The sequence below is a fragment of the Anser anser genome, assembly GCF_964211835.1.
Source record: "Anser anser genome assembly, chromosome: 17".
NCBI lineage: Eukaryota > Metazoa > Chordata > Aves > Anseriformes > Anatidae > Anser > Anser anser.
The window spans coordinates 4,595,702-4,618,183 of record NC_139738.1 but is presented as its reverse complement, the minus strand read 5'-3'; the positions used below and the strand labels follow the sequence as shown (position 1 = coordinate 4,618,183).

The 22,482-nt window shown below is 41.6% G+C and overlaps 2 protein-coding genes and 1 long non-coding RNA gene across 10 annotated transcripts in view; 2 read left to right on the top strand and 1 right to left on the bottom strand.

Annotated features, from left to right (window-relative positions):
* The window catches only part of CTNNBIP1 (catenin beta interacting protein 1), a 92,082-nt gene that overhangs the window by 38,841 nt on the left and 30,759 nt on the right, over positions 1-22,482 (top strand). Inside the window, exons 6-7 of the mRNA XM_083802291.1 lie at positions 693-852; positions 22,349-22,415. The gene's annotated coding sequence lies outside the window, so the exon portion shown is untranslated. The remainder of the gene's footprint in view (positions 1-692; positions 853-22,348; positions 22,416-22,482) is intronic.
* Positions 1-22,482, top strand: part of CLSTN1 (calsyntenin 1) — a 55,423-nt gene that overhangs the window by 2,182 nt on the left and 30,759 nt on the right. For 2 of the 8 annotated variants that reach the window (XM_083802263.1, XM_083802265.1), the window contains exon 1: positions 14,262-14,570. The exons of 4 other annotated variants lie outside the window; for them this stretch is intronic. In XM_083802263.1, the coding sequence (XP_083658389.1) occupies positions 14,480-14,570 (91 nt within the window). In that variant the 5' untranslated portion in view covers positions 14,262-14,479. Of the gene's footprint in view, positions 1-14,261; positions 14,571-22,482 lie in introns of those variants that run through there. 2 more of the 8 variants (XM_083802267.1, XM_083802268.1) reach the window with 2 other exon arrangements.
* LOC310882888 lies at positions 835-22,409 on the bottom strand. The gene is made up of 3 exons (XR_014573212.1): positions 14,720-22,409; positions 12,636-12,732; positions 835-12,554 (listed from the first exon to the last, which is right to left on the bottom strand). It is a non-coding gene; the product is annotated as an uncharacterized lncRNA (long non-coding RNA).

The window sequence follows — 22,482 nt, the reverse complement described above, 5'->3', positions numbered from 1 at the left end:
TTTGTTTCCTGCCCTTAGTCTGTTCTTTCAGAGAAGCTAAATGCATAATTATGGTTCAAGACTGCAGAACAACTTGTGACTGGAACTGAGACAATTTAATCATGTTTAGTATGCAAACTGGAGCCCTATGTTCATCTACAGCAAGAAGGGAGCATGGCACTGGATTTAATCTTTGCCTTTATGCTGTAGGATAAGATTGTGAAGGTCTCAGTACAGTGTCACTGTTGTGGGTTTTGTTCTTTAAACTGTGTGAAAGGATGGAAAGTTTTGTAATTTCAGAAGAAAGGTGCTGCTCCAGAAGAGCGCGGCTTTGCGTGTTATTGTATGCATGCACTTATCCCATAAGGCAGGAGAATGCATGAAGTTATTTGATCGTGCAGTGACACAGGAGCTTGTCTTGCTGCTGACAATGCACTGTAATCCATTTTCAGCTTTATGTGTGACCTCCTAATTGAGGGCGCAATGGAAATTGCTTTGAACGTGATTGGAATGGACAGTGGTAGCCAAGCATTTTCCTTCGGTCTTTTGTCGTGTATCTCAAGTGGCTGGAGCAGACTGACATAACTACAATTTTCCTAATCAGTGTCTGTAGTCAGCACTCGAAGTGAGCACCTGATGCCTGGTCACAGCTAGGCACAGAGTTTTCTTCTGTAAGTAGAGCTGTTCACAACAATCTGTACTCCTTTTTACAGCTTTTTTCAGTGCCTAGCTTCTACTAAATCTCTCTGGTGTGCCTGAGGAGGAAGATACAGCAGGTCAGGAATGGATGAATTTCTGCAGGTGGAAGCATAAGAGGAGGATTCTCTGTCACTCTTGTCTTCTCATAAGCTTCTTTGAACCTGGAGAAAGACGGTAATTACACTAGACAGAATCTTAAGCTTTTGACTTGCCTCGCCAGCAGCACCAGGCTTCGCAGTCCCCCTCTAAAAGGAACTGTGCTACGTGCTGGTTCTGTAGCATGCTTAGCTGCTTGTACCTTATGCGTGTGTGATAGAGCCTTTTGTTTTATTCTGGCCTTGACCTTGAGGTCACGGTCTTCTGAAGCTAAGTGGGACACTTGGACTTTATCGTCCTGGCTAGCGTGATCATTTTAACTGCTCTCCCCCACACTCAATGTATAGATGTCAGAGGATGCAGCAGCACAGGGAACCAAATGAATTTTTTATTTTCAGTGCCATTGTCAAAAAGAGGAGGCAAGACTTAGCTGAGAAGTGCTTAGGTTAACTACATGCCAGTAACAAACAGGAAAGGCTGTCTAAGGGTTTACAGACCCCAGAATCAGCGGAGCTCAAATATGGACTCAAATATAGTAAATACTGGACTCCAGCAGGGTAGCACTGCTAGGTACGTAAAGATTCATAGTTCGTGTCCTTCTATATCCTCTCCTGTGTCCTGAGGGATTTAAATAGAGAATTTGTCAGCAAAAGCACCTTGGCTTAAGTCCTAGCAAGATGGATCACAGAGAATAAGTAAGACACAGTAAGATCCGAGACCTGGTAGTGCTTACAGCTTAAAGCCAACACCTTGAATTCAACTTGGGCAGATGGAACATGAAATTCAGCTGTGTCTGGCTGTTGTAGAGCAATGCCACAAAAACACGTTAAACACGAGTTCTATTACGTAGATATCACTTCGGGATAGTCTAAAATGACGTACTGACATCCTGGCAGGAGGCGATGCTGCTTTTGTGATCTGATGGATAGTGTTTTCTGCCACCTGGGCAGAAGGAAGAGGTCGTGTGTTTTGTTTCTTGCCTCTTATCTTGACAGAGTGCAAAGAGTTGGTTCCTGTCTGGACCTGAATTAATCTTTATGAAGGTTGTTAACACCATTCTTGCTTAGAGCTACTAAAAAGAGAGGGGGAGCAGTAAGGAGAGAAAGAGATTAAAGGGAAAAACCCAGTAGGTTATAAATGCATTTTCCTCTGTGCTGCAGGTTAAATAATACTCTATGCATGTGAAAGAGATACTGTGATTAAAGAGCTGTCAGGCAGAATGAGAGTTGGGCAAGCAAAGGGAGCAGAGATGCTTGAGGGAAAAGGGTATGAAGATGTTCTAATGCTGAGCTTTTTTGTGCATATCTAGCATGTGATGTATGGCTTTCTGTGCCTTTCACTGAAAAAATGGATATTCTACAGATATTTAGGTTTTTTGCCCTTTGTTGCTCAAGTATCTTTTCCCTCTGGGATGTCTCACTGGTTGCTAGTGACATTATTTTAGAAAATGGTCAAAAACTCTAATCTACGCTGCTACTTCAGGGACAAGGATTAGGACTCTAGGATCCTGTATAATAATCTTGTACTTAAACCATGGCTTTAGTGAATAGAAAAGATGTCACCTCCATTATTTTCCGTTCAGGCTTGTTGCAGAAAGACCAGCTCTTGTGCATGTTACTTAGTTTGAGGACTCCTCAGTCGTTGCAGAGCCTTGGGGAGTTTAGCTGTCATCATACACCTCCTGTTGAAATCACTGAACACTGGGCACTCGGACTCATTTTTAGATCAGGTCAATAATTATTTGACCTATCCTGAGCTGTATTTTAATGTAGCGTTGCACAGACACCAGTCATTCCCAGAGGCTGCTCCTTGTGCTGCAGAAGTTGCCTGTGTAAGCCGAGCCCCAGACAGGATGATATGCCTGTCTCCTCTCATAAGCTTTTTACTTACGCTCAATGGGTAATGTATCATCGAAGCAGCAGTAAACATGGAAAAACTTGAGTCGTTAGAATGCAGTGCAAAGCCCCGTATTTCTGTCGCTTAACACAGCAGGGGATTTACAGCCCCCCAGTTTCACTGGCAGAAGACAATGTGTCATTCCCCTTCTTCAGCTGGTTCACTTGTGACTAGTACAGAAGAACAATGCACAGACCAGAAGAAGAAAAGGTAAGAATGCTCATTGCCCACGCTAAAAATAAGGAAAAACCTGAAATGTTGAAAAGTACAAGTGGAATGGAGATTTGTGGCTGCTGAATGTTTGTCGAGGTGGTAGGGTGGTCCTTCAGGTTGCGTTGGATCCTGCAGAAAGTGATCGTGCAGCAGTAGGCATGTAACATTTACAAAACAGCTCTCTAGAAATGTTTTCCTTCACTGAGTGGAGGAAAACACAGGGTTAACAATCTGACAGGTACATCAAAGCAGAGCATGATGGGGTGGGGTAATTATTCTAAATCACTCCGATTCGCTTACAGATATTAGACTGGTTGGGAGCAGGGGGGACACCCTTACCTCAGTGCTGAGTACAAACTGCAGTGATGTTGGTTCTGCCAGGTCTTAGCTCTGAGTGTGCATTTGTTTCGTGCTTTTTTAAAACAATACAGCTCTCTGCTGGCTCCCTTCTAAGGTTAGACAGTGCATTCGTGACATGTATCCAGCCTGCAGAAAAGCCACCAAACAGAATTCCGTTAAGTTTTCCTGCTGGTGGTAAGTCGAGGCTGAGACAGCGATACATACAAACCTCTGCTTATCTCCAGTGTGTTCCAAGAACAGCTCCACTTCTTTAAAGGAACCCTCCCACCCCAGGACAGTTTGCTGTTTAGAGAGATAGGGTCAGCATTTAACCTCCTTTCTGTTGCAGAGCAGCAGCTAGCATTAAAAGCAGAAGACAGACGTGTCCTTGTAGGGAGACTGTCTGCCTTGGAGCTCCCCACGGGGAGGCAATCAGCCCCTGCTATTGGCAAAGAGCTCTCACTCACTCGGCAGCATTAATCAGGGTTGACTGTTCCTCTTAATCCTCTGATCCCCTCCATAAGGACGAGAACACAAGCGTCGCGTTTGCGTGTTATGCTCCTCTTCACCGAAAATAGGCCTGGCTCCATGGCTTGCAGCAGGCAGTGATTAGAGGGGTGGGTGATCAAAACATGATTAGCAAATCTGCAATTAGAGTGAAGGCCAGGAGGGCAGTGGCTTACTGCAAGAAAGGGTCACGACTGGTATCTGTCAGAATAGAAATAAATATGTGAAATGGCAAAGGATTAAGCTGCACTCATGTCTGATGAGGCTGTAAATAGACAGGACACTGCCAGGAAGATGCTTGGAGCACTGGAATTTTAGAAAAATAGCAAGTAAAAGGAGTCTGCTCCTGGATCAGATAATTTTTTAAAGGCACTTTTTAAAGCAGCAGAGGTAGTTTATGTAGCTTGAAACACGGACTCAGAAACTGGGACATCTCCATCAATTCTTAATTTTGTCCCAGACGCTTTTTGTGATGGATGTACAGGAACTTCATTTTCTTCAGCAGCTAGACAGTAAAGGTATTGACCATGCCTTGCAGAGGTTTGTGGGGCTTTTAATATATCAACGTGTGAAATGCTGTGAGACTCTGGGAGAAAGCTGTGGACTATTATTGCCAGATAAGATGAATTTGAGCAGGACAAGAGTGGAGAGGAGTTCATATCGGGAAGATCAACAGTTTGTTTGAAACCAGCTGCAGGACAAATAACGGCATGTTTTAGATTATTTTTATTGTCTTTAAAAACTCTGTGTTGTGGAAAATACAGCAACTGGAACTCTGTCTCAGAAGACCTGTTTAGTAAAACCAATCCTATTTTTCTACATCTAAACAAGGCTGTTCACATCAGCTTCAAAGACAGCAGGATCAAGCCCCTTTACAGTGCTTTGCAGGTCACTTTTCTCAGGAGTAGGAAGCATTTGCTTGTAGTGATAAAAAAAAACCTAATATTGCATGATGAAAATTCACATTACACATTTACGTATCTCAGATCTCCCTGGAACTTGTAATCCTTGGTCCGGGTCCTGGAGTTCAGCTCACTGCTACCAAGGAATATAACTGGCATCTGTGCAAACACTGGGACTTGTTCTCAGGGCTGTGGCTGCGGCATTGGCACCTATTGCACGGCCACACTGAGCATCCATTCAGCACACTGCACAATCAGGGGGAAGCAGCAGCTAATTTGACTAAGGAGCCTTATGTGCTATGGCAAAGAAAAACATGGGCAGCTTTTTTGAGGTCCAGTCAGAACCATTGGGACTTCAATAGTTAGAGCATCTACAAGCTGGGTGACCTGTGAATTAACCTGAGTAGTCTTACATTTGTCTGCTACAGAAGGATAAAGAGCTGAGTAATGCTTGTGAGAATTCAAAATGTTCCAGTGGGTGGGGAATTTGAACCTAGCTTCTGATGACATTAAATCACTCCCTTTGCCTGAAACTCTGACCCAGCAAGTCAGCCTCAGATAGATGTAACATGATTTATGTTTTTTTTCCTTTTTTTTTTTTTACAGACCTATTGTATGACATGCATTGCACAACAGGATCCAGTATAAATCTGCTAAATAGAATTGCACAGGGAATAAAAATGCCCTTTACTCCAAATGCTTTGTGCAGAGACAGTTAATGATCCTAGTGTCCTTTATTTGCCTTATTATACATTATTAAAAGATATAAGCATGAAAATGTTTTTAAAAGGCTGGGCTCTGAAGAAAATTTTGGCAATGTGGTGTGAAGAAAAATGCATTCTGGGAATATGCTGCTCCCCTGTCTTTTGAGCAATCAGGTTTTTGAGTCTCTTAGTTGCTGCAAGATAGTTTTATTTCATTTATCTATAAAGAGTGTACAATTAATCCTAACGGGCTCCTTTCCTATGTCTTCCATAATCTAGTTCCCATCCTGACCTTTCTTCCAGAGTCCCTCATCAGAATGTCAATAGAGTGAGTTTTGGCAATGGGAAGACCAGTGCCAATTGTCTGTCCTCCAGTATTGTTGTGCCTGCTTGCCTTTGTTATTATTAGATTTGGTCTGTTAATTGCACTCAAAGGAAAAGAGGAGAGGCAAGTTTTCTTTCCCCATGTGAATGTGGTAGTATAGTAGTATACTTCCAGCTTCCTGGCCTGGTGACAAGGACTGGCAAGGAGTAGTACTGAAGAAAGAATCAAATATTGAATTATCTGTTTTTCTGGCATTCTGCTGTTCCTAGTTCCCTGTGCCTTACAAAGGTCCCCGAGCTACTTTCAGCACAACTGTGAAGACTAAACATTTGATGCAGCTGAATGATTGCTCTTAGAAGTGTTGTACATTTTCAGGGGGAAAAAAATCAACATTTGGGCAGGAAAGAAGAAAACAGTTTTGCCGTATGTAGCCTTTTAATTTTTTATACAGTTTATTGAGGCCATGAATACCAGAAAAGAAAATGTTGAACATGATAGCTTTTATCTAGGCTGGGGTGTTAGGAGTTTTCCCATCTTTACTCCAAATCTATTCTCAAGAAAATGCAGATAAATCTGGACTTGTTGGGTGCTTATATGCTAAAAGTCAATGAACAGTCAAGTAGGAATCTTGATACTTTTGTGCTCTTGCATAATATTCTTGGTTCAAATATTATTGAATAGTATATTTAAAATATCAGTCTTCACGCACCTTAAGGTTGGTTTGGAAATGGGACTGTCTGTTTGAGATATATACGGTAATTTAATGGTAGGGAACTTATAAATGCTGCCTTCTTAATTAAAATAATATTCAGAATTTCTAGAGAAGCTTTTGTACTAAGATCCTGAAGTACTTTACAAACGTTAGTTAATGAAGTCTTACTACATCCTTGTGGAATAGGCGAGTGGCATTAAATTGAGAGGATAAATGAGGCATAGGGAGATTAAGGGACTTGTCTGTGGGTAGAATCAGTCAGTGGTGTCATCAGGAACAGAACACAGCAGCCCTGTCCCCTGCTTCAAAACCTTACTTTTGTAAATACTTCCAACTAAGAGCTCTGTGCTGTCTGAATTGGGGTCAGTACAATTGGGTTCTGAGATCAGTTTCGGGTGGTTTTATTTTTTGGTCTGGATAGAAATAATGATGACAACTGTCTTTCAGACATCCCCGATAGATAATTTTGGTCTACTAGTCAACCATTTAAAATAAAAAATACTCCAGATGGTGTTTTCGGGAAAGGCAGAGCAAGCTTTTTCAACACTGATATTTGCCTGCTGAGTTTTTATTTCTTTTCTTCCCCAAGGGACACAAAGGCAATGCAGTACAATAGGGAAAAATAAAATAAAAACAGTAATGGAAGCAGACACAGTTAAAAGCAATTTGCAATCATAAGCTTCAGGTTTCCTTATGGGTAACACTTGTCCCAGGTAGCAGTAAATAATGAATGCCCACTGCTGTCTCTGAGAAGGAGTGAGTGACATTCATTCTGGCGTGGGACACCTCTGTTTCCTGCACCCAGAAACATATTGCAGCCAGACCCACCAGAGATCTGGACCCAAGAGATTTGGGGAGGAGGGAGGGTGCTAGACAACATACTGTGGAGTTTCTGCCCTGTTGTGGGAAGACAATATTTTGTTCGTCCTTTTCCTCCTTCCGCAGACAACCACATACAGAAGGAAAAATAAATCTTTCCGCAGTGGGGCTTTTTTGCCCATAGCAGCATCTGTGACCTAGTGGAAATTCAGATGTGTTTTTATAGAAAGCTAGAGAGAAACAGTAACTTATTTTCAGAGGAACAATAATTTGTCCTAAGGGGAAAAAGTATCTTTTACATGTTTGTGTGGTACCTCTACACTGACTTAATTTAGTCAAAAAAAAGGCTACCCACCTTATTGTCTTACAGTAGTACGTGTGCATTTTTTTTGTTGTTCCTTAATGTTTTTCAGGAATATCCTCCCTGATGAACGTTCATTTGTGGGCGATCTGTGCAATTGTAAACCATTTTGGCTGAGCCTTTGTTGTTCCTCTTTTCTTTTTTTTTTTCTCAAAACGTCATTGGGTTTAGTGCATGTAAGCTGGAGATGAAAGGTCTTGCTAACAGTGAGCCTTTGAACAGCAATAACGTTGCTGGAAGAGCTGTGTGTGGAAGTGCTGGTCCTGTCCTTGTGGCCCTGCTGCTTCAGCCGCTGGTTACGATGCTGCACACATAACTGGAGGCTTGTAATTTGGTTTCCCTTTAGAAGCCTCTGAGATGGGCTGCAGCCCAACAGGAGAGCATCTGCTTTTCATTTTGGTGAAGAATACTGCTGGACCTTCTCTCTGTAAGCTCACTTAAAAACCTATAGCTTGGTTTTATTAATATGTAATAATTTGGCTTCTTTTACCTATAGAAAATTACTTATCTTAATAAAGCGGAAGAATATTGTCTAACGAAAGAGGAAAATAAAGAGTATAATTGTGTTAATTACCAGAATACCAGACATGTAATTAATATGCCAGAGGAACAAAGAGCAAATGTACTAATAGCATATAATTGGACTTAAACTACACCCTTGGTAGAAGTCTCTGCAATGGAACTCTTGTGTTTGTGCTCCTTTTCAAATTAGCAATAAAGAATAAATTAACATCCATTTTCTTGCTCGTATAAAGGCAGAATCATATTGTGGGGCAGAGTAATGAATTCAGAGAATGCCTTTACATTCCCATATGGCTCTTAGGGAGGGGAGTACTCACGCACAGAGTCTCCTCCTCTTCCTCGCAGGAAAGCAAGCAGAGAAGAGGAAAATGTCATTGTATGACCAGATGTTCAATGAGTACCATGATCCTAAAGAATACAGAAAATCTGCAAGCTGAGTAATTTAAGCATCATCACCAGTATATGGTGCAAATACTGGAGTCTCTTCACAAATGTTAGCTTATCCATCCATACTTTTATATGTGATATGTTACTTTACTATGTCGTCAGATAAAAAATACGTAGGGAAAGAGTTAGTCCCTGACCCAGGGGGGGCAATTTGTGAAAGAACTAGAAAGGCAACCCAAGATTCTTAACTTTTTTTTTCCCCAGCATAAATCATTCAGTTTTCTGTGTAAGTGAGGAAGTTAAAGCAGTTGTTAATGTGGATATAGCACACGATGGTGATCTTCAAAGCAGGTTAGCACAGTAAACCAGCGTAGAACCACAGGAGTCCTTGTTTTTTATGGACATACATTCTAGAAAGGCTCATCCAGAGCACCTGACTTTAATTTTTTATTTTATTGAGTTAGAGGATGATTAGTATATGTATTTCTGCCGCCTGTTTCACTTGCTGTCTCCCTCTTTGTCTTTAGCAGTGCCTTACTAAGCTTATAAATAATTTATTTAATGCTATTTAGAGGCCATGGTGATTTCAGGGATTTAGGAGGCCCCAGTACCCCTTGAAATAAAGAAATCAGCCTTTTAAGAAACAGGTCCATTTTCATTCAGACTTCACTCTTCTTTATCTATCACAACTTAAAATAGCTACTGTGGTACTAGATGCAAAGGCCCATGTTTAAAAAGCATAAATTTTCTTGAGGGCCTTCAGTCAAGTATGGCTTTTTACCTAAGCACTTGAAAGCCTGTCTGTCTGCGTGTGGTTCAAGGTGTTCCAAGGTGTTATGGTATTTTTTAACATTACCTACGCTCTTTGTGCTCTGCTTTCCTAAATATGCAAATGATGAGCCTAGAAATTGTCTTATTCTATTGTAATGCACCTGTCATCACAATATCTGCACACCTGCCTTTCTACTTCACAGAAGTATTGTGAGAGTGCATTAATTAACGCTTGTAAAATGCTTGGAGATCCTAGGATGGTAGGTGCTAATGAGTAGCAAAATATTATAATCATGTTGCAGAATATTCAGTCTCTCTCTTAGTAAGGAAAGACTTGCATCTTTCCTTCATTGCTTTCATGTTTCTAGATGTATATTTTTCAATAGTAAGTCTAAATGGGAAAAAAGGGATAAACAAGGTGGAAAGATTGCTAATGCTGATGGTTTTCTTGTGAGGAAGCTAGTGGTTTTTATGTACTTCTTTGCTCATTGAATTTTCTTTTTGTCTCTCTGATAAACCCATACTTCAATGGCTTGTTGAGAATTCTCTGAATGTTCAGAAATGTCAGGGGAGAAGATTTGCTTCTTCAGATTGCCAGGGCCTTCATTTGCATCCCCTAAATCAATTCTCACACATGATCAAAGCAGTTCTGGAAATGTTCAAGCGTGGGGAAAATCAGTCCCCTAATTCTTTTCTCTCTAATATATACAGTCAGGTTCCAAAGTGTTAAAGAAAAAAGACAAAATCATCACCCACTAAATCTAAAAGCACATGAATTAAATGCCTTTTTATGGTCGGGGATTGCAACTCTGTGTATTAGGGACAGCAAGGCTAGAAAAGATGCAGTAGGTCATCTGTGTGTTTTCTTCTCAAGCTAGTAGGGGCATTGCTGTAGCATTCTGTTGTGGAATGACCCAAAATATGCCACTTCTGCCTGTTGCCTTATGAGAAGCACTCTGGTTTCATACATCTCTCATTGTGAAGAATGAATTTTTGATATTCACCTTGAATTTTTGTTGTTGTTAATATCATCCTAGCTCATTCTTCCTGACTCAGTCTGGTAAAGCCATATCAGAATCACAAAATACTAGAATTTAAATTAGCAAAATGCCTTGGGATTCTCCCATTGTTTTCTCCGGTGGGAATGGGGGGGAGCTAGAATGAAGGAGCTGTAATGCAGATTTTCAGAAACTGGTCAGCTGTTGCCTTCATGTAATATTTTTGCTTGGCTATGCATGCAACTCTATCATGAGCCTAATTACATTACAGCGTAGTCTCTATAGCAATTAGTCCCCTTTCAGAACTGGTTTCAGGGCAGCTGTGATAAAGCAAATGCTCAGTAGAGGAGATAAAGCTAGGTTCTGAGTTCTAACTTCCCATTAAAAGCAGTCATAATCTGGAAGCAAACTAGCATGCATACATTAATTGAAGTATTGAGACAAAAATCAACCCACAGCTAGTTCTAGCTTCTTTTTTTAAAGTCTGGACCATTTTTTATCAACCTAGTTCTGGACTGTTTGAAGTTTGGACCCTTTCCTCACAGCTCCCCTTTGGAACAAGGGTCCAGGTCTAATATCTAGAAATACTGGTGCACGTTCTAAGTGTATTCAGAATTGGGTACGAGCCTCAGCTGTAACAATCAGATCCAAATGTTAACTTCACTGAGTATGCCTCGCTTCTCTAGATATGGTATGCACCAGCTTCCTTTAAGTAGCAAGCAGACATAGGCATTCATTTTTACCTATCACCTTATCTTTTCATTTCTGGCTGCTCAGCTCCATTCTGACAAGTGCAATAAATATGTGTCCTCCTGGGTCCTTGCAAGCTGGGCATTAGTCACACTGTGCATTTCAAGGACATCAGTCCAATAGTTTTTCAGCTGTAACAGAAAACATGTTCTGCCAGGAGCCATTTGTTCCAGTTTTGTTGCTTACTAATAAAATCAAAATCAATGGGGTTTTTTTGAGCTTGAGAAGCAGGTCGGAGAGTAGGAGGGAGATAGGTGGTGAAAATGAAGGTGCTGAAGTTAGTTCTGCGCGTTTCTCTGAAATAATGGCATGTGGCATTTCAGAGAAAAGTGAGAATCTCTGTCAACTTGTGAAATGCAGTTACCTGTGGCAAGCAGTGTAGCTATTGTTTAACAGCAAATAGGACTGCTGCGTGGTGGGCTTCACGGGCAATTTAATTCAAATTTTGTTTTGTAAAATAAAAGGTAGGTATTTGAGAGGCTGTTGTATTTGCTGTACTTATGGAGTAAGTGCCAATGGAACATTAGCGGTGACATGGATCAGTTTTAATTTGTTGTCTCTGCCACGGATGGAGTACCCATACTATCCATGTCCTCAACCACTGAATTGCCAGTTCAAACCAGTTAGTCATCTAACTAAACAAAATTATCTAACTGAGCTTAAAATACAGGGTAAAGAATTATTGGCTTTACTGAATCAGTGCCTTAGTCACAACTGACTCGGAGGAGTTTTGCTCAGAGGGAGATGCAATCAATGCCTTCTCCTGCCTTGGAATTTTCCCAGTTTCATCATGACTGATTTAGCTGATTAATTTCTCTGAGCTGATAGTGTCATTGTACAATCAACAAAGCATTCCTGGACACACCATTTATTCCCTTAAAAATGTCTCCTCTTTCTAGTTCTGCAGAATCAGAATCATTTAGATGAGTCCAGATGGTAACACTGAAGTCCCCTTCTTGCTACGGTCAAATGTAGAGCCATTTTCCCCACATTAATGCATTATACAGACAGAGTGGACTATGGAGCAAATTCAACAATTTGAGATCTATCTTCTCTGCCATACCTAATGAATCTAAGTTGCTCTACAGTTTAAAGGTAAAAAATTGTTATTTTGCAGAAAGTGTTAGCGTATGTGATCGTATGTATTTGTATGAGAGCTGGCCACTGACTTACAAGCCTTCTTCAGATACTATCATATTGATATTCAGCCTTGGTTATTCCTAATCCAAATCTAGTACTTGGGCAAAAGAGGTGTTATATTGTGAATTCACCAGCAGGCAATCATTTTAACTGATGACCTCTTGCCTCACAAATCTTTACTCATAGGGGTGTTTTATTCCTCACGCACGAAGTCGATAAGGCTAGTCTGAGAGTCATACTGAGCTGAACAGCCCTTCTACTCTTCATACAAAAGAAGAATACATGATGTAGCATACCATCAGCTGAAGCTGCGTTGGCAGAATGTAAAGACTCAGCTATCTGGCAACAGATGGGCTGCAGGCTTCTTCTGACACGATCTGCCATCCAGCATATGTTAGGCTGAGAAATCAAGGGGTTTTAGACTGAGGCTTTACCTTTAAAAAAAGAAAATGTCTTAGCTGTTGAGAAAGCGGGTTGCATATATCATACAGGCAATGAAGTAAATGTGGACTAACCTGGTTGCTTGGTGAAGGGACAGGTTCATAGCACAGGATAGTAATTGGGGCACTGTTCACTGTAGTGTACCACACTCTGTCTCTTGAAATTCCTTTTCTGCGCAACAAACATTCATATTAGCAAATGTGTTTAAGGTACAAGATGGCTGGAATTAAGGATGGAAAAACCCTTGTTGGGGGCAGAACAGCTCATCTTTTGTGTATCTGCATGCACTGTCTTGCCAGTTTTACATCTTGCTGCAGACCAAATCCTGTCAACTTGCTGAGACCTCGGGGACTGATCAAGGACCGTGAATAAGTGAGCTTCTCACAGTTGGTTGGCCGGACCCCCAACTCGAATTTGGGGTAAACAGATAGTGAGCAGAGAATGCGAACAGCACCGGGCTTGGCTTGGGGGAGTGGGGAGAGGAGGGTCTAGAACAGATCAGACTTGGTATTTAAATCACATGTTTTAAAATAAATACCACATTTCTAGGATCTTGAACATTCTGGATTTTATTTTTACCTCACTGTGGGAGTGGAATGGCTAATAGGTACAAAACATGAGTAGTCATATCTAATTATAAAATAAGTTGGTTGCATTTTAGCTGTCAAAACTCTAATCGTGGCAAGGCATTTCTTCTTTTATTGAAGCATTTTCAAATTGAAATTTTTGACTAGAGAGCAAATAACCTTTCTGTTATGGGAGAGGTTGTATAATTTAATTATTCCTGTGAACTGTCTTGACTTAGATAGTACTTGTAAATGTTTCCAGCTAGAATTAAGAGACCTCTGCACTGTTAAAACTCAGTAAAACTATGGCAAAAAAAAGGTTTCTCACTATGCAGAGGGTTCACCCAAACGGCAAGCGCTGCCCTCGCTCCATTTGCGCAGGGTTCGCGCTACGTCACGGGCCCGTCATTCCCTGCAGCGTGTGTGCAGTGGGGATGAGCACCAAGGAAAACCTCGCAACGTCAGCCCCCAGCTCTAAAAATGTTCACCCGGAGAGGCGTGCAGTGGTGCACTGAGGTGCGTATGTGGCTGAAAGAGACAGATCTCTGCAGGACTGCAGTTCTACGGCCAAGAAACCAGAGCAAGAAGGTGTGTGTGTGGCTCCAGGTGCTGGTTTGCTCCCTGCCTCCAGGTGTGGAGGGTTTGTGCATCCTGCCTGTGGCAGCACCGGTCACTTAGCAGGAGGAGAAATAAACAGCTTTTTCTTGTTTTTTTGTTTTTTTTTTTTTTTTTTTTTGTAAAAAGATCTGTGTAAAAAAGATCTGTAGAAGAATTTAAATGGCTCTATGAAGGTTTTAACTCTTCCTCTAGTGTTGGGGTTTCTAATCAGTACTCAGCTGTGCATCTTCAGCGGGGCATCAGCCACTTTCCCTCTAGGTAAAGTTCAGCTGTGCAAATAAAACCCCAAACGCCCCCCACCCCCCCCCACCCCCCAAAATAGACCAATAAACCCCTAAAAAAACGCTCCCGGGGGCAGGGCTGAGCTCCTTTCCGCCCCCCGGCCGCCCCTCACGTAGGCTCTCCCGTATCCCCTCCCCGGCTCCGTTGGTTCGTTCCCTCCCCCGCTTGGTAACGGGCTCGGAGGGGGGGGGGCAGCGGCCGCCATTTTAGGTGCCGCTCGCGGGGCGCCGCGGCAGCGAGGCGGGGGAGGGAGGGAGGGGAGGAGAGAGCCGGCGAGCGGAGCGGGGCAGCGCAGCGCTTCTCCTCCCTCCCCTTCCTCCTCCTCCTCCTTCTTCTCCTCCTCCTCCTCCTCCTCCTCGGGGCCGAGCCCTCCGCACAGCGGAGCCCGGACCAGCGGGGGCGCCACAGCCGCCCCGCCAGCCGGGGGTGCCCCAGCACCGCTCGGCGCTGCCATGCCGCCGCTCCGCCCGGGCATGCCGCCGGCCCCCGCCCGCTGCCTGCTGCTGGCCGCGCTGCTCTGCGGAGGAGCCGGGGCCGCTCGAGGTAAAAACAGAGCCCGGGGGGAAGGGGCGCGGTGTCCTTGATCCCCTCGGTGGTGTTGCGGGAAGGGAGACCGGGGGGGGGGTGGCTCGTTTTGCACCTGCGGCGGTGTGCGTGGGGGGTATCGGGGGAGCATCGCCCTCCGTGCTCACCTTCACGGCGCCGTTCCCCCAGCCCTTTTTCCCTCCCCGAAGGTCAGCCGGTGGCCGTTATGTAACCGTAACGGCCGCCCCCAGCAGCCCCCCAAGCCCCGGGGGGGGTCACTTGTTGCCGGGGGAGGTTTTTGAGCTCTCAAAATGCGGCGGGGCCGCCGGCCTGCCCTGTCCCGGCGGTGTGTGCCAGAGCCCGCACGGGGTTTGGGCTCCTCGGAGGGAGCCTCGGCGGCCGAGCGAGGGGGAAAGGGGAATAAAACACCTCAGGGAGCCCCCGGGGAGCCTAACCTTCAGGGTTACATAAAGAACGCTTGTTTGGTTGCTGGTGATAACGCGTCGCTGTGCTGAGGCGGTACGGCGTTTGGAAACGTTGGCCTTGTGGCTATTGATTGATCTCGGGGAGTAAAAGCATACGCATTGCAGGTCTCCCGAGCAGATTTCAGTAAGAGGCTTGCAAACGCTTCCTACCTGAAGGTTATCCCTGGCATCGAGAGTGCCATTTCTGCAAGATTCAGCTGATCATATGACGAGGTTTGGGATCTGGCATATAATTTGAATGCAGATTAGAACTGGGGCTTTAAAATGGCTTGCGAATAGATTGAAGGGAAGTTCCTGATCTTAAAAACAACTCATTAAGGATGCATCTTGCTGCAATTTCCCTACAGAGGATCAAGAAACTGCTCCTGTAATAAAGGGCTCTGCCATCTGTTTAAACGTGACCATAATTTACCTGTACAAGATCTCTTGAGTGCAATCTATTCACTGCTGTTCTTGGAAACAATTTTTTTACCACACTGACATAGAAACACAGTCTCATTGAATTGATGGGCTTTTCACCATCAGAAAGTATGAATAAAATGAAGAGCAAAAACCATTTTCAAAGAAAGCTAATGTGCATACCTGGAAACGAGTGGCAAGTTTAGATAGCGTTTAATGGGCAGCTTTGTAAGTCAGCTCTCGTGCACTTTGTTAGAGGCTGCACTTGTTTTCAGTCTAACATAACAGAGCTGCTGACTGCAAGTCCTGTTTTGTTAAACTTCATCACACATAGTTAAACTTCATCACGCATACCTGAGTTAACATACGAGTCCGGGTTTGGCTTGGTTCTCATGATATTTTGGCTACTCTGGGTTGGCCTCTTAAGAATGTTATGTGAAGCTGTATCTAATGACAAACTCTGGAGAATACAAGAGTACGTAGACTAGGGAAAGCTGCAAGGGGTATTCACTTTCACTTCCCTGTTAGGAAAAACATTTTTGTGGAAGCATTTATGGTAAACTTCCAGTTTTGTGCTTTACTGTCAGTTCCATCTCCTACGAACAGAGCTTCCTTTTTTTTAAAAAAAAAATAAAATAAAACAAAACCTGTGACTTTAAAAGTCCTTGGTACTAAGGTCATTGAGCTTTATTTTACACTGTGAAAACTGAATTGCACTTGGTTCAGAAATGTGCAGAAATGGAGTAGAAAGACTAGACCAGAGTGGTGAGTTTCACTCTCCAGCCCTGCGTATTCCTGGGTTAGAAAAACTAGTTTATTTTGTAATGAAGGATGGAAACAGAAATAGGTTTTGGAGAATGTGTTCTTGCACAAAAGTTAGGTGCGAGCCTACCATCTTCTCTGTAGTTAATGTAAGGGGTGCAAATTGTGGTATTAGGTTTTGAAGAAGCATATTCCTGTCCAGTTGATGCAAAATGCTTAATTTAACTGAATTTATCTTATAATTGCTCAGGTTGACCCAAATATTTCAAACCTTGTTTGACTAATATTGCAGTGGGAAAGCAGTAGTTAGGAATGCATTGAAATATTTATTTTTTATCAAAGTGAAGTAATTGGGTATTTATCAACAGAGCTGGGTGGGAGGTGGAATGGAGTGACTTTCCAGAGGAGAAGGCAGTGCCTCTAATGGCTCCTTCGTCTGTAGTTACTGACCAGGTCAAGCATTATACCCCTGTGTTGCCTTGGACCCTATCTGATTTACTGTCATTTAGGTAGAGAGAGCATTGATCAAAAAAAAAAATAGTACTCTGATTTGTGATTATTTCAGGAAGTTGTCTGGTAATATAAATGTCTTAAATCCAAACCACAAACCACTTTGTCACTACCACTGTTTTACTGCAGATATTTCTTTGACATAGGAACAGTCTTTGTAGTATATGGCTGGTGGTTAGGTTTCTCTCTCTTTTTTAGAGGGAGGGAAGTTTTAAGACTACCTTTAAGCATTATGAAGAGACAGTTTGGTGGTGGTGTTTTTTTTTTCCCCTAAGGATTTATGAAAGTAAGAGACCGCTGAGGGGAGGCAGAAGTAACCAATGCTAGAATTTTCTGTGATGCATAATGCTTAGGAAAGCACAATTCAGAGTCATCTGCTCAGATCAAATATCTAGCAGAAAATTTTCATCTGTTTTTCTATTCATGTTGTATATAAATATAACACTGCTGTGGAAATTGAAATGGAGGAGAGGGGGACTGAGCTAGCATCCTTTGCTGTGTGGTTAGGATGCTGTCATGCCAGTTGCCGTTTCCCAGATTATTAGACTGCAGGTTGTGCTGTCTGTGCCAAGTTAGCAGGAAAAAATTATCAATAGAAACTTTCTAGACTATTACTTGTATCTTTGGTTTGAGAAATTAATGTTTTTATAGGCTTGAAATCACCAGTTTTAGATCATTGGAAGCATTTTTTTGAGGTCAGAAGCTAGGCTCCAGGACTTCCATTTCTCACGGAAGATGGAAGGCTTGAAGTTAAACCCAGGTCAGGCCTCAGGACAGCATAACATGAACATCTCGTCCCAAACAGATTAAGTTAGTCTGGTATTCTGGGTAAAACAGCATTTGCTGCTGTGAAAATGTAAATACTTGATAGCTTGGTGCCTCATAGCTTTGAAACTGTTTTAGAGAGTGGAAAAAAATTACGTAGTCATTGACTTTTTCTGAACAAAAGCCCTTTCATCATTTTTCTGAGCCTTATCTCTCATTCTGTTTAGTTGTGTTTAGAGCATTCTCTATGAAATTTTGTTTATGATATTAAGGGGCATCCATCTTGTTGCATTATCGTTATTGTCAAAGACAGAAGTGATGCTTCAAAACATGGGAGAGTTCAGTAAGTCAGAAGCCTTGGTCTTAAATCTTGTTTTGCACTCTAATTTATTTGATTCATGCTGGTTGACTCCCATTGGCTTCACTAGGAACTAAACCTCCTTAGGAGCCTTAAGAAAGGATTATTAGAAAACCTCAGTGCCTTGGAAGAACTGTCTTTCTGTCCTTTGTTTATGGTATTAGGTCTCATCTCACTTGCTTTGTAGTCAGATTGAAAACAAGTTGCTGCTACTACTCCCAGTTGGTTTCCCTGTTTTTAAAAGGAATCAACAAGTACAGCCAGAAACGCTGGCTATACGGAGGTGATATTTGCTCTATTGGTAAACTCGATTCCCTTTCAAGGAGTCAAGTTTATAAATATGACAACAGTTAGAAAGTGATTTCAGCTCCTGCACTATAACTAGCAACATTTAAGAGAACACGTATTAAATTTATGTTTACGGTTAGAGGCTTATGTTTTCTATTTTGGTGTTTGCATTTAGTTTAAAACATTTCGAATTTCATTTAAAAAATGAAGGCTTTTTTCCCTCAATCCTATTTAGGCTATTTTGTGCTGGGATATTTTTTATTTTGCTGTTTTCTTTGCGAGGCTTTTATCCAAATTGAAATTTGGTCACTATATCTTCATTTTAAGATATTTGGTGCTCTGAATATTTCTTTTGCTGCAGCTGTGGGTAATAAAAACAAATAAGCAACTAGTTTCTCATCAGTCATTTACATGTTCTATAGTTTCAGGCTTTTAGCAAAATCTCCATGTGTCTTTGCACAAATAAAATTGGATTTAAGCAACTGGTTCTGTGTAGAACAGGAAACCCACTGCAAGTGGTGATAAGCCAGAGATTTCTCCCTAGGCAGAGTATATTTTAATAAACCTGTTGAATTCTTACAGCCGTTAGTCTGAATGTAGTGTTTGGAGAATTAGTGGTAATTGTCCAAGCTTAATCTATAAACACTGATAGCTTAATTTACAAATATTACCGTGTGCTCCTGACGTATGACAGTTGAGCTCCGAGAGCATAAATTACAAGGGCTCCTTAACTGTGGTAGAGAATCCGAGATTGCGATCTGGAACTGTGGGATGAATTTCAACCACCTGCATTTCCTGCATCTAAGAACCATAGAGGTCAGTGTTGGTATATGCCCTTGCCCTTTACCCAGTCCCTCTCCTACTGCAGATTTATCCCTCTACATTTTGTTACAGCCTATAGTTTTTATGTATCAGTAATGGAAATTGTAGTTCATCTTTAAAACCTGTGCTACAGATTATAAAAATTCCATAATATCAAGAAATTCAGCGTTTTAGCAGAACTTATGTTTTAATCTCATTGTTTGTAGCCAGTTACAAGATGACGATTTTTGGTAGAATCCTAGGTATGAGAAGACCTGCTTAAATAAACAAAGAAAATAGATCTTTTCATTATCACTGATGTATTTCAAATTGTTTGTATGCAAAGTTAATCCTCACCCTTTTCTAACAGAAAATAGAGGCACGGCTCTGAATTGTCGGTGAGTGTAGGGCAGGTGAGTGTAGGGCAGGAAGAGAACACACATAATCACACCATGCTACACCCTTTCTTATTAAACTTTGCTTTCAGGGTGGAGAAAGTATGTTTTACTGTGTACATCCTTTACTTCTTGGCTGAGCTATATTTTTCTCTGATTATCTACCACATAAACTTTGTTCTCATACTGATATTGCTAGAAATTTCATCAGATCGGTACTAACTTACAAATATTCAAGCTTTAGAGTTTTTGTTGTCTCACCGAAGGCATGTGTGTATTCTCTTACACCGAGAGGAAGACAGTCACACAGAAGATGTACAGTAATCAAAATCTTTGTCAGACCTTCAGGGCAGGAACAAAGGACAATTTACTTAGTTCATTGAGTGCAATTCGTTTGAATTGTCAGAGAATATCTTTATGCATTTCTGGATTTTTCATGAAGTCTCAAAGGTGAATTTTAAAAGTGAATATTTTATTTACTATCATTAGATTAAGCATCTAGTTATCAAAGTCTCTAATACCTGTTATTGAATTCATTCAATGTGTTTTATCTGTTAATTCTTACAAATTTGTTTTGATATACATCATCTCGATCTAGATCTAAAAACATGTAGCACGGCTGAACAACACCATATATGTGAAGTTGATGTCCAGAAGAAAAAACTGTTGTCAGTGACAGCCCTTTCAGGTTGAGGTGTCTCTAAATCTCCAGTTGCATAGGTGCCAGATCCCATTTAAGTCAAATGAACTTCTGACCACTTGTAAGAAGATAACTGAAGTCCTCAGAAGGGACTTCATTAAGTACATTTAACTTTAATATGTTCACATCCAAATACCAGCACTGAGTTCAGTTGGATTAAAACTGTAGGTTTTTATTAAAGTCTCCTTACTAGCCCTAAACCCCAGTGTCCTGTCCAACACGTGCATTTACGTTCATTAATTCTTTAAGCAGCAGGAAGGGATTGCTGCTAGTTGATCTGATGGATTGCATTCTGCAGCATCAGCCGTTGCTCTTGGGGAAGCATCCTTTCTTTAGGATATTATTCCCTTTCTGCAGAACGGTCGGTAGTTGTTCGAGTTAGTATTAATAAATGCTGTTCTGTTCAGTTTCACGGGAAACTGAGCATACCCACCTAGAGTGGATGGTATTTTAAAAACCTGTGTTCAAAGCACACATACTTTGTCATTCCTCGTACAGCTTAGCAGCAATTATCTTTAGATAAACCACGTTGAGTTGAACAGGTGGCTTGTGCTCACCTCGCAGATGCATGTTCGGTCATTGCCCGGTAGCAGTAAAGACTCTAGCATGAGCTTTACAACTCCTTTTGCTGCTAGGAAAAAGAGCTATGCCTGGCTGTTTATAAGAAGTCTTGGCCACTAAAAGCTAAATAGAAGGCCAGCTTGCTGAAGTTTGCTAGGGAAGCTTCCTCCACTTGACTACATTAAATGCTAGTTGGGATTTACAGCAGATTCCAGTTGAGGCTCTCACAGATAGTGTGAATATTGTATTTCAAGGAAACCAGTGTAGTTTATCCTAGTTAAATGGCAAGAGATTAACAGCTCAGGGCACTTTGTTAGTGTCAAGCTTGGGACAGGCTGACTGTTTCAGTTTGCAATTAGCAGTGTGGCTTTGGAAAACTCTCTGCAGATTCCAGGTATTTTTTATCATTTACGGGGGAAAAAATGTGAAAGAACAATTCTTACTCTAGCATTTAATGGTATTTAAGCCAGCTGATATTAGACTAGTGCTTGCTTCAATTCCAGAGTTGGTCTGAGGGAAGCAGAAATGTACTGCTCCTAAGCTTGGCCTCGTGTTTCACATAACAGATTGAGAATTTCTTATGGTAGGTGGTTATGCTAGAGTCTGGAGATCACAAGTCTGGATAACAGGCCTTTCCCGGATATTCAGCAGTAAGTTTGGTTAGTGATTTAAAATCCAGTGAAGTTTAGCCTTCATAAACACAAAGGGATTTAAGCTTTATGTTTTAAAATCCGGTGATGTTTTAGCCTTCCTGAACACAAAGGGTTTTAAGCTTTATGATTTTGTCTATGGCACAATAAAATGACATGACTTTGCTTTTAACTGGGCCTGTTGTTTGAAGGTTCACTAGACTTTGCAGATGCTTAGCATACTCATCATAATTGTGTTCATATGTGGTTATGGTACTTTAAGCTTTTATAAAACTCCCTACCCTACTGTAATGGGATTTACCATAGCTTGCTAAATTAGGAGAGGTTTCTCAATGCTTTAAAAAAAAACAAAACAAAACAAAAAAAACCCTACATTTAGAAGCATTAGAATGGAGAAGGTTTTGTTTTTTTTTTTTCTCCTGGCAGAGATCTGTTCTAGTATTTTATACTAGATCTTGTAAAGACTAAGATGAGCAGATGAAAGGACTCCGATATGTTCAGTCAAGGTATAACTGCCACAGGTACACCGACAAAAATACACAACTGCATCCTCCTTGCGCTTCTGACTGCAATAGCTGTAGTAGTGATGCACTTACGGTTTAAACCAGATCTGAATTAGTAGACCTGTTTCAATTAGAGACACTTCTAACAGTTACTGGCGCCTTCCCTCTGGGGGAGGAATGATGTGTTGGTCCCTTTGAACACGATGAAGTTTGTTTTAAAACACCAAGTTCCTTGGAGGGTGCTGCAGCAGTGTACTTCTCTGGGTAAATAGAACAATGTGGCTGACATTTAGCTGGCTATTTGGTATGCTGAATATTGAAAGCATGCCCATGTGAGTGTATTGAGGCAATAAAGATAGTGTTGCCATATTGAGTAAAACCACACGGCGGTAATTAAACACTCTGCATTAAAATAGTTCATTGCAAATTCTCTCTTGCTGAATCATGATGTATGAAGAAGTTATATCCTATCAGTTTGTTGCTGCTAACCAGTAAAAGATGGCAGATGAAAGCATATTGGGAGACTGTTATGGCTTCCTGTATGAGTTCTCTGCATCTAGGTTTAATCACTGGTTTAAGTGTCATTTTATCACCTTTTTTTTTCTCTTTAATTTCCCAGGGTAAGCATATGACAGACATCTTGAATGCATTTTAGCGTGTTGGAGAGGCAGGATTCAAAAGTCCAGGTTAGCCTTGCATCCCTGCCTCTTTTGACAGTCTGCTTGTATAATTCTGCGGCGGGGTGAAATAGCA